The following is a 15,207-nucleotide window of genomic DNA, read 5'->3' on the forward strand; positions in this document are numbered from 1 at the left end:
GGTTCCAAAAGAGAAAAAAAAAAAAGAACACAAATCAGGCATTTATTATTTTCGCTTTGTATTCAATTATTATTTTCCCCCCAATACTGGGGATTGAACCCAGGGGGTGCACTGCCACTGAGCTACATCTCCAGTCCCACTTATTTTGAGACAAGGTCTCCCTAAATTGTCCAGGCTGGCTTTGAACTTGCGATCCTCCTGCCTCAGCCTCCGGAGTAGCTGTGATTACAGGCACGGGCCATCACACTCCGCCCTTAAATCACTCTTCACCCTGGCATTTCTTCTTCTTCCTCTCCTGTCTGAGAGCAGGACAGAGACTGCCTGGTGCCTGAAGAACCCGCCTCCTAAGACCTGAGCCGCTGCTCTGCTTGCAGACGTGGCCTTGTTTCCCTGGCGGCCTCTCCCAGGCGCTTGTAATTCTTCCTATGCACAATTCCAGCCCACTTGGAATTACTTGCTTCCTCCGGAGGAGTTTCTCTGCCACCCTCCAACCCCACTCCCGTTTCTTTGCATTCATTTGTCCTTCAAGCCTTACCCTAGAAGCCACCCCGTCACCCCGCCTTTTTTTTTGTACTGGGGATCGAACTCAGGAACTTGCGCTTGCGAGGCAGGCGCGGCGCCACTGAGCTACATCCCCGGCCCAAGCCACCCCTTCTTGACGCCTTCGCAGATTTCTCCGGCCACATCAGTCTCTCCCTCTCGCCTTCTCACATTTCCTTTGCTCCTGCATTCCAGGGCGTTACCTCTCCTCTCCCCCGCTCTGGGGGCGGCGTCTGGCCGAGCACCGGCTGTGTGGCCGAGCCCCACGCCCTCTCTTACGATCTGTGTGACCTTAGCTGAGTCGCTGAAGCCTTCGGTGCCTCGAGTCTCCTTTGTAAAGCGGAGGTGCTAATTTCTCTGCGCAGATTGTTTTCAGCCCAGGAAAAGCACACCGCCTCCTGCGCCCCGGGCACCAGGAACCTGTCTGGAAACCGTTCCAGCAGCTAAATGCCGACCCAGAGCTCTCCAACCCCTCTCCTCTCCGGAAGGCGCAGCGCCCTCCTTTCTCCTCCGCCCTTCCGGACTGAGGCCCCACGGGTGAACACCCTGCTTCTCCAGCGCGGAAGCCCGGCTCCGCCTTCCGGCAGGTGCGCGACCAAAGAAGCCGGGGGTGGGGTGGGGTGGGGGTGGGGTTTAGCCCCGCCCCTCCCTGCCCCCAGGCTCCGCCCAGAGTCCGACCGCGCCCCTGCCAGGCCCTCGCAGGCCTACCTGTCATTGGCTCACATCGCAACGAGCCCAGCCCTGATCCCACCCAGTCAGTTCCGTCCTGGCCCCGCCCAACCAGGGCCTTACATTCTTGCATCTCATTGGCTCGCTTCCCTCCGAGTCTCGCCCCAGCATGGCAGGCCCCGCCCTGATAGCGTTTGGGGAAGCTTTTCCTAGGTTCCTGTCCCGCCTCGCCCCGCCCTCGATGCCGTCACTTCCGGCTGGGGAGCCCGCGGAAGGCGGAAGTATGTGAGTCGGCAGTGGAGAAACGCCGCTGAGGTGTCACTAGCGTCGCTTCCCGCCCGTGGTCTGGGCTCGGAAGCTCGGAGGCGGATACCAGAACAAGAGAGGGACGATGGTCATGAGGCGGTTGCCTGGCCTGGCGGGGTCTGGAGGCTGAACTGTCCCGCCGCCTGCTCCCGGGTCTCCTGCTGGCAGCCGCCGGCGCCGGCCCTCAGGATGACTGCGCCCGCCGCCTCCAACTGGGGGCTGGTCACGAACGTAGTGAACAGCATAGTGGGGGTCAGCGTGCTCACCATGCCCTTCTGCTTCAAACAGGTGCGTCCGGGCCGCCTCGCCGGGGCCCTGGGGTCGGGAGGCGGGGCCGCGGGGACTCGGTGCCGGCGAGTCCCGCTCGCAAAACCGTGCCGGAGGGCTGTGTGAGCACAAGGGAGAATCGAGAGGATTCAGTAGAGTTCCATTCTGTTATTTTAAAACTCTGCCCAACTGCATGAAAGCAGTTGGTTACAAGGTAATTTAAAAAATCACCAGCTCCGTGACTTGAGAGCTGTATTCCACAAACATATTGTACGTATTTGGTCTGTTTTGTGCAAATTTCACCGCCACTGGAACGATCTTACTATGTAAAAACGTTTGGTTTCATCTCACCATTGAATGCCACGTGAAAGCAAACGGTGGTTTCTGTACAGCTTATATTTAAATAATCCACAAATGAGCAGGCATTCGGAGGCTGATGGAAACATCAAATTGGGTAACTTCTTGCCTTAAGACTGTTTTAACAGATGAACGTGGGGCTCCCCCCTGAGGGGAATCATGTTTGCCACGTGTGCTGCTGTCCCCTGCTTCGTGGCAGGGAGGAGCTGGCTCTGGAGAGGTCCTGGCAGTTGTATCTGTTGATGCTAGAGTTAGAAAATGAAATAAGATGGAATTAAATTTTTTTTTTTTGCAGTACTGAGGATTGAACCCAGGGCTTTTGTCCTGTCCCCTGCCCCATTTTAAGATAGTCTTGTTAAATTTCCCAGGCTGGACTCAAACTTTCGATTTTCCCACCTTAGGCTCCCAAAGTGCTGGGATTACAGGCATGCATCACCATGCCCAGCTAGATGGACATTTTGGAACTGAAAATGGTATTATTGGTAGTTTAACTTTAAGTTAACATTTTGTGTTTTTCATATTTTGCATCTTTTGGATAAAAATATAAAAGATTATTTTTGATCTTAGAATTTTCCATCCCCACAGGGCCCCGCATCCTGGCCTGGGTGAAAATGCACGGAGGGTTGATGGTGTGGGTTCTGTCTGACATGGTTACAGTGTAGGTAGGAGGACAGAGTTACAGGTCGCTGCAGCCTCCGGGATAACATCTGTTTCTGAATCGTGTGCTGTGCCAGCCACTCCTGGGTGTGTCTGGAGCACCTGTGTGTTCTGGTGTCACAGCAGCCTGCCTGGTAGCAGAATTGCATCCTGGGGTGTGGAATGGTGGCTGGTTCCTCATCTGCAGTCTGATGCTGTCATCCTTGATGCCAGTCTTCAAAGTGGTTTGAGCTCTGGTTTTGACCCCTGTGTAGGGTCCAGGTGGTTCAGCTGTCTCCATATTGGGAACACCTGGTGTCCCGCCAGAGCATGTGAGGGTGAGGCAGGCAGAGACTTGCCTGGGAGGAGCTTGAGGCTCAGCGGGCAGCCCATGTGCAGAAACAGTCACTGTCCTGAGGGCCTGCCAGCTGCTGCTGTCTCTGGACTCAGCATCTCCTCTAGGGGAGGCCTCTCAGACCAGAGCACAGCCTGAGGCCAGCAGGCTATTTGGGGATGTGTGTATAGTGTTTGGCAGTCATGTCATTGAAATTTTTTTTTGGTTTAGTGTTGGGTTCTAAAATTGTTGTTTGTTTCAATAATTCTGGCACTATTGAAAATATTAGAACATCGTAGTTTAATGTATAGAAAACTGTACACACTTTAGGTGTGCTCCTTTCTTTTCATTTTTTTCTTTTTTTGTTTTTGTTTTTGTTTCTTGAGACAGGATCTCGCTATGCACCCCAGACTGGTCGTAAACTAACTATTGAGCCCAGGCTGGCTTTGAACCTGCAGATATCCTCCTGCTTCAGCCTCCTGAGTGCTGGGATTACAGTTGTGCATCACACGCCCAGCAGAGGGTTTTTTGGAACCGGGGATCGAACTCAGGACCTTGCGCTTTCAAGGCAGGTGCTGGAACCACTGAGCTAAATCCCCAGTCCAATTCTTGATGAATTTTCATACAGTGAACAAGCACATGTGACTCACTCCACATTGAAGAACACCACATTTCCAGCCCCCTGCCAATCACTCGTGCCCACCAACTACCTTTGGTGCTAGAGGTTAGTATTGGCTGTGTTTTTTCTTTATCTTTTTTGAGACAGGGTCTCCCTTGGTAATTCAGGCTAGTCTGGAATTCTGGGCAATCCTCCTGCCTCACCTTCCCAGGTGCTAGGTTTACAGGCATGTGGCACCATACCCGACTGCCTTTGTTTTGTTTGAGACAGGGTCTCACTATGTAGTTCAGGTTGCCCTTGAACTCACTACGTAGCCCAGGCTGGTATCAAACTCATGGCGATCCTGTTGCCTCAGCCTCCCAAATGCTGGGATTACAGGTGTGTGCCACCATGCCCAGCTAATGTCCCCTGTTTTGTTTTTTTTGGTCTCAGGGATTGAACTCAGGACCTTGTGCTTTTGAGGCAGGCAGCGGCACCACTGGCCTGTTTTTAAATTGAGGTAGAATTGTAATGTGTGTGTACTTGAGTGGCCAGTATCCCATTGAATGGATCTACCAGAGTTTTTTATACCTTTGTGAGGCACCTGGTGTTTCCTATTTGGAGCTCTTATGATGTACAGAGGACTATTGTGAATATAGGTGAATGTGACCGTGTGTCTGCTGGGTAGAATGGCAGAGTCGTGGGGTATACGTGTGTTCAGCTTTAGTATATGCTGCCCAGAGTTTCCAGGCAGATGTACCAGTGTGTGCTCCTGCCAGTGAGTATCTTGAGGCCCAGATTTTCCATATGTTATCAAATACTGCAGAGAATGCGGAGCCGTTGTGATGCAAGTTTGGTGGTATGGTGTGCATGTGCACTCATGGGTGTGTTTGTGTGTGTGATACTGGGGATCGAATCCTGTGTGCTCAACCACCGAGCTCTATCCTTTTTTTGGTACCGGGTATCAAACTCAGGACCTTGTGCTTGCGAGGCAGGCAGCGGAACCACTGAGCTAAATCCCTGGCCCTTATCCCCATCTCTTTTAACATTTTATTTTGATACAGCGTCTTGCCAAGTTGCCTAGGCCAGCCTTGAACTTGCACTTCTTTTGACTCAGCCTCTGGAGTATCTGGGATTACAGATATGTACCACTGCTCATGGCTTGTTTGTGTGTATTTTTTAAAATTGGTAGAATTTGTTTATTTTTAGCAGTTTTAGATTTATGATCAATGGAGTAGAAAGCACAGGGAGTTCCAGTAGACCTCCTCCCTGTCCCTTCAGCCTCCTTGTTAATATTTTTACACTAGTATAGTGGTGCTGAAGTTTTAAAGGTCAGAGTTATTGAGAAATAATTCACATGCAGTGAAGTACACTGGTTTTAGGGTACGGTTCCCTGGATTTTGATATATGTGTACAGTCATGTGGCTACCATGGTCAAAAAAAGTTACCTCTGTCTCTCTGCTGTCAACTGCGTTCCCACCCTGTGACCTGCTTCCCAGCCTGATTGTTTGCCTTTCTGGAATGCCCTGTAAATGGCTTCACAGTCTGTTGCCTCTGAGTCTAGCTACTTTCCCTCAGCATGGTGGATCTGAGAAGCACCCATGTCCACGTGGAGTGGGTGGTTCCCTGCCTACCTCTGAGTGATGCTCCTTTGCACAGATGGACCCCACTGTGTCCAGGCGCCCACAGAAAGCCATTCAGTTGCTCTTCAGCTGTTGGATTAGGGTTAAACATGCTGTAAAGTACAGGTTTGTGCATGGCCACGTTTCATTTCTCTGGGGGAAATACCTAGGAGTGCAATTGCAGTCACATGGTAAGCGTCTGTTTAACTTATAAGAAGGGTGCACGTGTCAGTGCTGATCTCTTCCTTCCGGAAAGTGTTTTCCACATACAGGTGACCGGGATGGCTACAAGGCAGTGTACGTGGGGTATGCAGAGCGCGGGGAACTAGCTTTGGCAACACTCTGCTGTCCAGCCAGACTTGGAAGGGCGCGGGGTGTCCCTGGTACTCTTTGGGATCCAAACTCAGGGTTCCTGCATTGCTGCTCAGTGCTCAAAGGAAGCCCACAGGAGAGGGAAGTGGAGTGGGGTCCCAAGTGCATGCAGGCATGAACGGAGGAGGCTCATGTGAGCCCGGTGCTGTTGATGTGTCCAGTTTTGTGAACAGTGCTTTCCCTGTCTTCCCTGCAGTGTGGCATTGTCCTGGGGGCCCTGCTGTTGGTCTTCTGCTCCTGGATGACGCACCAGTCGTGCATGTTCCTGGTAAAGTCTGCCAGCCTGAGCAAACGGAGGACCTACGCCAGCCTGGGTGAGAACTGGCTCCCTCGGTGGTTGGGTGCCGGCCTGTATCAGATACCTGCTCAAGAAGAGAGATGAGGGCTGGGGATGTAGCTCAGAGGTGCCTCGCCTGCCTGGCAAGTGCAAGGTCCTGAGTTCTATACCCGGTACCTGAAAAAGAAAAAAAGAAGAGGGGCGCGCTAGTTCTCAGGGACAGGGGACCTATTCCTTTTTTTTCTTTTGGTACCGGGGATCGAACTCAGGTCCTTGTGTTTTCGAGGCAGGCGGCAGAACCACTGAGCTAAATCCCCAGCCATGTCCTCTTGTCTAGTTATTTTTCTTCTACTTTATTCTTGGTGAGGTTCTTGGAGGGAGTGTCTTTTCTTATTTTATTGTTGGGGTTTTTTTGTTTGTTTTTTGGTACCAGGGATCGAACTCGGGACCTTTCACTTGCAAGGCAGGCACCGGAACCACTGAGCTAAATCCCGGGCCCATCTTTTCTTATTTTAAAATTTAATGCCATTTAAAAAAACTGCTTCAGAATTGAAGTGATGCAGAAGGGTATGAGACATACCCCCAACTCTTTTTTTTTGCGGTACTGGGGATTGAACTCAGGACCTCATGTTTGCCAGGCAGGCACAGTGCCACTGAGCTACATCCCCAGCCCTCCCCCCAACTCTTGAGCAGAGGGACACATAGTCTTCCCCTCCAGGTCTAGCACAGACAGCGGCACTCACTGCCTCTTAGTGGCTTGTTGACCCTGTAAGTCTCCAGGTAGTGAGGAGCCTTCCTTGGAGTTGGTGAGAGGAATCCTGCTAAATGCCCCACCTGGAATTCCCAGGAGGAAATGTACTCTGGTCAGGCTCATGCTGGATTAAGTAACTCATCTCCCCAAAGGCTTTGTCTCCCTCCTGGTGGTGTTGGGTTGTGGTTCTGTTTCTTTTTTTTTTTTTTTGGTACCGGGGATTGAACTTGGGACCTTGCACTTTTGAGGCAGGTGGCAGCACCACTGAGCTAAATCCCCAGCCCTCTGTTTGTTTTAGTCCAGAAGGAGCTGGTGATAGCAGTTTGGAATCTTTTCTAGGTAGTTTGGCTCAAGGACACTGTCCTGCACTTTCCTGTCTGCCCCTGTCAGGCTGGTGTGTGAAGCCTAATTTTCTCTTCCTGGCTCGGCCCAGGCTCCAAGTGTCCATACCAGGAACATTTGGTGTGGATGTTGAAATGCCACTTTCCTCTTCTCAGCGCTCAGCCTGAGGGTGTTTGGTGAACATTCCTGACCTGCAGTGAAGCTCCCGATTCTCTAGCCAGTGTGTGGCCAGGGTGCTGGGCCACCCTGCAGAGGGCTGGCCTGGCCCTCTCATGGAGGAGGGAGGAAGCAGGTGTGAGAGGAAGTGGGGCACAGAGTTCCGGAGCCAAAGTAGACATCTCTGGAGATGCACACGAGGGCTTCTGCAGTTCAGCCTCTTGTTTCCTGCTAGTCTGCTTTGTGCTGGGACCAGGACATTGGCATTTATTCCTGGCTTCAGAACCAAGGAGTGCCTTCCTTTTCTTCTGTTGAGGGCAGTGGTGTTGTCAATCTTACTGTTGGCACTTGAGGAAGTGAGGTTTATCAGTTAACTTGACCTACACTGAGGTAGGTGATCTAATTCCACTAGGGATGAAGTGTGCCTACTGGAACCCAGGGCGAGGTTCTTGGGTGACCCCCTTTCCTGCTTTCCAGAGCCATGGCCAGGCTGGCTCCTTCCCTGCTGAGGTCTCTGGCTAGGCTTTGTAGCAGAGGCTACAATTCAGGTATGCGCTGTATTCTGAAAGAAGCTTGGGGACCCTCTGCTGGAGAGGCTGTGGTTTCTGATTCTTATAGGCTGCCTGATTATTCTTTGAAAGTCCTTGAGAAGTCAGACCAGTTTGGCTAGACATGAAAGCCTGAAGGAAAGTTGCCTGATGGGCATCCCTGTGCACTGGCTGTGGGGGCTCCAACTTTCACTGAGTGGGGTGACTGCTGGAAAGAAAAGATTGCTGAATACCAGTGGCCTCAGATTGTGCATTTGATCTGTCCGCTTAGCACCAGCTTCCTCTGTCCCCAGAGGTGGATAGATCGCTGTGTGGGAGGGAGCCACACCGGACAGCAGCTGGACAGTGCAGAGGAAGATCTCCTGGTGCTGCTGCTGTGGAGGGGTGGCCCTTGTGGCAATGTGGTCCTTTCCTGGGGCCTGATGCAGACATTTCTGGGAGAGCCTTTTCCTCTGTCCTCCCCCGGGTGAGGACCTCACAGGCTTGCGCTATGTAGCCCCACTGCAGGGCCTGGACAGAGATGTCCTCGCTGCACCCGGCTTGTGTCTGTAGATGCAGGGAGCAAACGCCTTGTCGGGCAGGTCAGGGCATTGGGCAGCTGTCTGGTGAGATGGGCAGATGGCCTTCATCTGGACCTGGAGACTAGAAGAAAGTGTAGGAAACCCAGGTACTGCAGATGTGTCTCCAGATAGCCTGTTCACCTTGCATACTTGTTGGGAGAGTTGGTGGTGTTCCAGTGTGGATGAAGAATAGTGTCCTGACGCGGGTTTGGCAGTTTGGCAGGCTGAGGCGGTGGTCTCTCTGCCCTGACAGCCCACTGCTCCAGTTACTGAGATGATCTTTGCTGGTGTGCAGAGTCACACGTGTGGGGGTTTTGTTGGGTTTGTGCACATGTTTGTTTAGTTTGCTTTTGCCGTTCTGGTTGTTCTGTGGTTCTTGCAAACTTCTTGCCGGGTCTCTGTACGAAATCCCGAGGCAGTGAGGGGCCATCAGCACATAACTTAGCATACAGACTAGGGAACAGACACTGGGTTTCTTACCGCTTTGTCAGGCAGCTGTTAGTTATGTAGCTGCTGTGTGCTGGTGGCCCTCCCTGCCTCTTAGGTGTCCCCCATCTTGATCAGCACCCCTTCTCGCCTTGTCTGTGCCCTCATCTGAACAGCACCTCCCCTTCTCTTGCTGCAGCGGGGCATCACAAGCAGGTGGAGTAGGGGTCAGCACTGCATGTGGCCCTGGGGAGAAGCTGGCCCAATTCTCAGGCTCAGGGAATGCAGGGCAGGGCAGGTGAAAGCCTGGGGGCTTGGTGAGGCCAGAGCCACAGGTGTGACCTGGCCTCCTGTGTGGCAGGCCTGGATGGAGAAAGAGAAGGAGTGTGGAAAAGGGCACGTGTGTCCACGTGAGGACACCCCTGGGTAGCCCAGGGGAAGAGAAGAGGGGAGGGGAGGCCACGGTGACAGGGCCTGGTCTCCGTGCAGCTGTTCTGGGATGTTCTGGGAGCCTGGAGAGAGAACACTTCCCACTTGTCCTGACTTCTGACCACTGTCCACTTCCCTGTGCCCGGGCTGCGGACATTTCCTGGGCTTTTCAGGCAGGGCACTGCAGGCTTTGGAGCATGCTGTAGACTGTCACTTCCTTTTGGACAGTAAGGAGGAATGGAAAAGGGTAGGCACTCAGGATTCCTTGTGTTGGGCCGGGATACTGTGTTGTGCTAGGTGTGCTGGTGCCCACGTCTGAATGGCCTCTGGTGACAGCACGTTCTCTGGCTAGGGCCTCTGGAGTTCTTAGTTTTTGAAATTCTAGTTTAGATCTTGATCTGCACTCAGGATTTTGTATAGGGACCCGGCTTAGGTTTCTGCTTTGTTAGATGCCCTTGAAGGGTGCTAGGCTCCTTTACTAGTGATCCAAGTCCACGAAAGGCAGAGTGACCCCTGGAGGCCGAAGCCTTCACTGCTCCAAGGCCCTCGGGCCCTTGACAACTCTGTGCCTCTACCTAAGTAAGTTGTAAATAACAGGGAGCATGTGTAGATTGTTCATACCCACCTGGCTGTGTTTCCGGCCTTCACATCCCCTTGGAGGGCCTCTGGCCTTGTGCAAAGGGAGGAAACAAGGGGCAGGGAGTTGGGGTTCCCTGGAGCCATCCTGTCACTCGCATTCCTTTTGGGCCGTTCCTTGGAGACCAGAACTTTCTGTGGGCCTCATTAGACTGGACTGAGGAAATGCTGAGTGACCGGATCAGCGTTAGGGTCCTCGGAGGGACTTTGGGAAGGCAGCATTTAATTTCTCATCTGCTGGAAAAAATTCTGTGGTCAGGAAGGGGAGACAGAGGCTCCTTTTGTGGCAGGATGCCCTGTGTCTTGGCAATACACACTGCTCATCGGCAAGACTCTGGATGTCCTCCCTGGGCATTGGGGAGCCCCAGAACTCTTGTCCCCTCCCTCCCTAACTGCCACACTTGCCAGGATTCTGTATGCTTCTGTAAATCACACCCAAAGGGTGAAACAAAAGCCCTGTAGTGTCCCTGTGGTGCAGGCTTGGGTGTTTGGGGTGAGATTGGACCTGTGGGGTGCCTCTGAGCTCTGGGGACCCCCACCTACACACTGCCAGGGCCCTGGATGGGGCCAGATTGGCTGCCTGGGACTGTAGTGGGCAGGTCTCATTGCAGTCGCCAAATGTGGGGAGCCACCATTTTGCAGCCCCCTCCCTTAAATATCATGTGAAAAGAACAGTCTGCCTTGTGTCTCCCTTGTTTTGTCCTTGTCATAAGTAGTTTGGATTGTGGATGGTAAACCTGAAAATGCCTGAGGACCAGAATTTTAGAAGTATCCCCCTAGGCCGCATGAGCTCCGGACCTGTGGCTTTGTGTCAGGTTTCCCTTCACAGCTTTACTCAGTACCCTTTGCTGATGTGCTTCTCACGCTGTCGGACTGAGGGGCTGTTCTCTTTCCTTCGCACTAGCATTCCACGCCTATGGAAAAGCCGGGAAGATGCTGGTGGAGACCAGGTAAGGGGGCCACCTGTTCCTTGTCCCCTGCGGCTGCAGAGACAGGGAACAGTTGGGACATGCTAAGGAATGAATGACAAGTTTTGCTTGTGGGTTGGTTTATATCTTCTAATATGTTTCTGAAGAGTTATCTACAAAATAGTTGAAAGTCCAGTTTATTGTACCCTTAAAATAATTGTTGTCAAGGTTGAAAGCTTTATTTAAATATTATCAAGAAGTACTTAAAAATGGACAACCTGGGGAACATAGTAAAATTGCTTTCCCTCCATTGTAATTAATCTCTTAATGCTCTTCCTTAAACTGTACCCCAACACTGCTACATAAAATTGGCATTAAACTGCAAATGCTACATTTTTTTTCCTTTAGAGTAAAATTTTACGAAATGAAAAATTGCTGGGAAATTGTACTTTTAGGCTTCTAAATTAGCAAATTATAAACTCAAAAGAAAACCTTTTTTGGAAGCAGTTGATTTTGTATAATGTCATGGTGCATTTTTGTTCCATCTGAAAGAACTTTCAAAACCTCCTGTGGAGAGAAAAGTACAGTACCGCACAGCAAAGAGTTCAGTGCGGTTCAGTATTCACTCCAAGCCCGGAAGAGTGTACTAAAAAAACATGCCTGGGTCCAGAGACCAGGGATGTTTGAAATTGCAGCTCTCAGCAGCCAGGCTGTGGCGTCCATCCATGCACAGTCCAGGGGCAGGGCCTGGCCCTCGGAGTCCTTGGCCTGTGGGTGCCTGGGCCTTGATTCTGTGCATGGCCCAGCTTTGATCATGACAAGGCAGCACACTCCTCCAAAATGTCATTTTAAACTCACGGTCTCCTTCTTTACAGCATGATTGGGCTGATGCTGGGAACCTGCATTGCCTTCTATGTTGTGATTGGTGACCTGGGGTCCAACTTCTTTGCTCGGCTCTTTGGGTTCCAGGTGAGGACTTCGTTGTGAGGGGTTGGGTCTGAGTGCTATGGCAGCTGGCGGCCCCGTATCGGTTGGTTGGGATTGGTGCGCTTGACGGGAGAAGCTTCTCTGTGGCCAGCTGTCCACTCGGGTCCCGTGTTCTAGGGTTCAGGGGCTGTGCTAGGGTCGCATTGGCGAAAGGCACCAGGAGGGGGAAGGACAGCCGTGCGGTCTTAGCCAGCCGGTGCTGCCCAGTGAGGGGCAGCAATGACCAGGGTCTCTTGCTGTCTTGGCCGTCAGCTGAGCAGCCGTGCTGGGAACTTGGTCTCCACTCTGGGCGTGAGCGCGCTGCTAGCAGCCCTGTGGACAGCCGTGTGCTCCCTGCCGCTGAGGGGGTCACACCTGTGGCCTGGGCCCCAAGTAGCTTTCTGCACACCTGGGACTAGAGCTGGCTACGGGGGAGGGAGGCGGGGGGGCACCTGGCATTGGAGGCATATCACTTCTCTGTGATAGGCCCTCCCTCATATTTGGATGCCAGCTCTGACGGGGTCAGGTGGGAGCCCGAAGGTAGAAAAGGATTTCAGTTTGCAAGACTATAGCAGCAGAGGTAGGGTGGAATGTGCCAGATTTTCACACTGCCAGGGGACAGTGGGGTCTGAGCATGGCCCTGGTCTGTGTTCTGCACACGTCTTCTCCTGGACTTTTCATCTCGCATGCTTCGCTGTGGACTGAGCAGAACTTTTAGTCTGTCCTGCCCACAGAGCACTTGGGACTTTCCTGCACCTGCCATCCTGCCCGCCCCCCCAAGCCGGACAGCTGACCTGTGGTGCTGTGGGGCTTGGAGAGAGCGCTGGCTGCCCCTGTCAGCTGTGTGCAGAGCCTTTCTGTCCTCGTCCCTGCTGGTGTGTTGTTGAGGGTTCCCTGTGTGAGCTGCTCTCATGCTGAGTTGTGGACTTGGAATATATCATCTGTAGAAGTTTGGAGCTGGGGAGAGACAGCCAAGGAACATGTTTGAGGGGTCTTGGTAGAGCTTTCATCAGGCTGGCCTTGAATTCACTATAGTCCAGGTTGGCCTCAAACTTATAGCAGTTCTGCCTCAGCTTCCTGAGTGCTGAGACTACAGGTGTGCACTGCCACACCTGGCCAGGAACTGGAAATTGGATGTATTGGCTGCAGCCAAGTTAGATGTTAGATGTCTTTAGACCTTTATGTGTTCTGCTGTAGCAAATGCCAGTTTGGAGTTTTGTGATTAATTTTCTGGACCAGAATTGCAAGACTCCCATCCTTCTTGAAGCAGGGTCAGCTTTGATTCAATAGAGAAGTACCCTGTGGTGGGCTCCTTCGGGTCCCAGCCTGTCTCTGTCAGCGCTGGGTGTACAGGGAGGGTCCAGGCAGCACAGGCTCCTGCTCCCACCCCTTTTCTTCCCTGTGTGAAGGCGGACAGTGACCGTCTTTGCTCTGGCTGGCCTCATTCATGGGCTGGGCTGGACCCTGTGGGATTGGAAGTGGTCGGTGCCCTGAGCTCAGAGCCCTAGGACAGCGTCTGGAGTGCACGTGCCAGCCTCCAGCCTTCTGCCCCCAGGGCTCCCTGTCCAGCGGTGCACAGGTGAGCCCTGCTGGTGGGAACTGAGCACTGTGGCTCCTTGGGGACCCTGCCTATTCCCTTCCAGGTGAGCGGCACCTTCCGTGTTTTCCTGCTCTTCTTGATGTCCCTGTGCATTGTGCTCCCGCTCAGTCTGCAGAGGAACATGATGGCCTCCATCCAATCCTTCAGCGCCATGGCCCTCATCTTCTACACCGTCTTCATGTTTGTGGTGAGCACTGCGTGAGAAGAAGGGGTTGGTCACAGAGAGGCCGCCCCAGGTCTGGCTTGGCCTCCAGCTACCTTTTGGGGACGATGGAAAAGCGGCTCCGGGCCTGGGAAGTATGTTGCGTCTGCTGGCCAGTGAGCACTGTGGGACAGGTGCAGCCAGACAGCAGAAGATGCAGGGGATGCTGGGCAGGAGGGGCTCTGAGGCCAGCGTCACTGCATCCAGACAGGTGTCGTGTCTGCGCGATCTGTGGAGGGCCTTCCTGTGGGATTCGTGACCAAGAGCTTGATGTCAGTGTTTTGTCGCATGTGGCAAGCTTCATTTCTCTAAACGAGAGTTGGTAGGAGGATAGGCTTTAGGGTAAAGTGCAGAGTTGACGGCGGACGTGGAGACCTCACAGAGAGGACCTTGGGGCTCTGTCTGCCTTGCCCCTGTCAGGCCCCCTATACCTGAGGCCCTGGACCCGCATGCACTCTAGCAAGGTCAGAGACGCCCCTTCCTGGGGGCATCTTTACAGGAGGCCTGTGTCGGAGGGGGCTGTGAGTCACCAGGATTTCTCTATTGTCTGCCAGGACCAGCCCAGGGACAGTGAGTTTTCTACTCTCGGACAGCTGCATCTCAGTAGGGTGAGCTCTTGAAAGATACCTGCAGCACAGCCCAGGACCAGGCAGGGACCAGGTCGTATTGAGGGCACCGTCCTCTCTGACTTGCCACATGCTGGTTTCCGTCTGTGCTAAGCAGTCCCGCACAGGAGAGGCTGGGGTGCCTGCAGGAAATGCTCTGCAGCTGGGTGCACCCCATGTCTAGGGCATGGACTAGGGTGCTCCTGGGCTGCAGGCAGTGTACCAAGAAGGTGTGGTGCCCTCTCACCCCTCCAGGCACCCCAGACTGCGTTTGCAGGGGTCACCGGCAGCAGCGTGGGCTGAGAGCCACGGGGTACCTGCCTCACTCTTGGGAGGCTGAGCATGGCTGCCCCCTGACCTATGCCCTGCTCTCTCCTTGGTGCAGATCGTGCTGTCCTCCCTCAAGCACGGCCTCTTCGGTGGGCAGTGGCTGCAGCGGGTCAGCTATGTGCGCTGGGAGGGCGTCTTCCGCTGCATTCCCATCTTCGGCATGTCCTTCGCCTGCCAGTCGTAAGTACCACGGAGACTGAGCCTCTGCTCTTCTGCTTTTTCCTCTGGGTTTCTTTAATTGTTCATTTCTGGCTGCTCAGGAGCAGTGTCATGTTCCGGTGTGGCCTGCACCCTCCAGGCTGAGGGAGAGAGTTCTATGCGAACCAGAGAGAGAACCTGCTGCTGGGTCCGCTGGCAGGAGCACCTTGCTCTCCAGATCTTGTGAGAGGAGAGTTGGCTGTGTGGGTGTGCAGAGTCCCCAAGAGTCTTGCCAGAATTTACCTGCTCTGTGAATATTTGAAAGGAAATTGCACAAACACTGACTTCAGGCTGCTGCTGGGACAGCTCTGAGGCCCCTGTGTGTGTGTGTTTGTGTGTGTGTGCGTGCGTGGGCGTGCGGGGGCAAGCATCAGGCGAGCTTCCTGGCACAAGGGGCTCTGTGAATGCAGATCAGGCTGCTCCAGGATCTGAGTGGCAGTACCTACTCCACCAGGGTGGCAGGAGCTAAGTGATTCATGCCCGGACGGGAGCGGTAACCAGCTAAAAGGAGAGGTGTAAATCTGGCATGGGCCGAAAAGACCATCAGCGTGTTGGGGGCTGGCAGAGTGGCC

The 15,207-nt window shown here is 53.3% G+C and overlaps 1 protein-coding gene across 8 annotated transcripts in view; it reads left to right on the forward strand.

Moving 5' to 3' along the window:
• Positions 1 to 1,448: 1,448 nt before the first annotated feature.
• Slc38a10 (solute carrier family 38 member 10) overlaps positions 1,449 to 15,207 on the forward strand; it is a 41,894-nt gene continuing 28,135 nt past the window's right edge. For 4 of the 8 annotated variants that reach the window (XM_013078172.3, XM_004860916.3, XM_021240989.2 and 1 more), the window contains exons 1-6: positions 1,450 to 1,803; positions 5,898 to 6,015; positions 10,731 to 10,776; positions 11,610 to 11,703; positions 13,344 to 13,487; positions 14,493 to 14,617. In XM_013078172.3, the coding sequence (XP_012933626.2) occupies positions 1,705 to 1,803; positions 5,898 to 6,015; positions 10,731 to 10,776; positions 11,610 to 11,703; positions 13,344 to 13,487; positions 14,493 to 14,617 (626 nt within the window). In that variant the 5' untranslated portion in view covers positions 1,450 to 1,704. Of the gene's footprint in view, positions 1,804 to 3,499; positions 3,834 to 5,897; positions 6,016 to 10,730; positions 10,777 to 11,609; positions 11,704 to 13,343; positions 13,488 to 14,492; positions 14,618 to 15,207 lie in introns of those variants that run through there. The other 4 variants (XM_087208314.1, XM_013078173.3, XM_021240993.2 and 1 more) reach the window with 4 other exon arrangements.

Source organism: Heterocephalus glaber, unplaced genomic scaffold (assembly GCF_053883595.1).
Source record: "Heterocephalus glaber isolate CG9 unplaced genomic scaffold, H.glaber_assembly_v1.0 deba00000937, whole genome shotgun sequence".
Taxonomy (NCBI): domain Eukaryota; kingdom Metazoa; phylum Chordata; class Mammalia; order Rodentia; family Bathyergidae; genus Heterocephalus; species Heterocephalus glaber.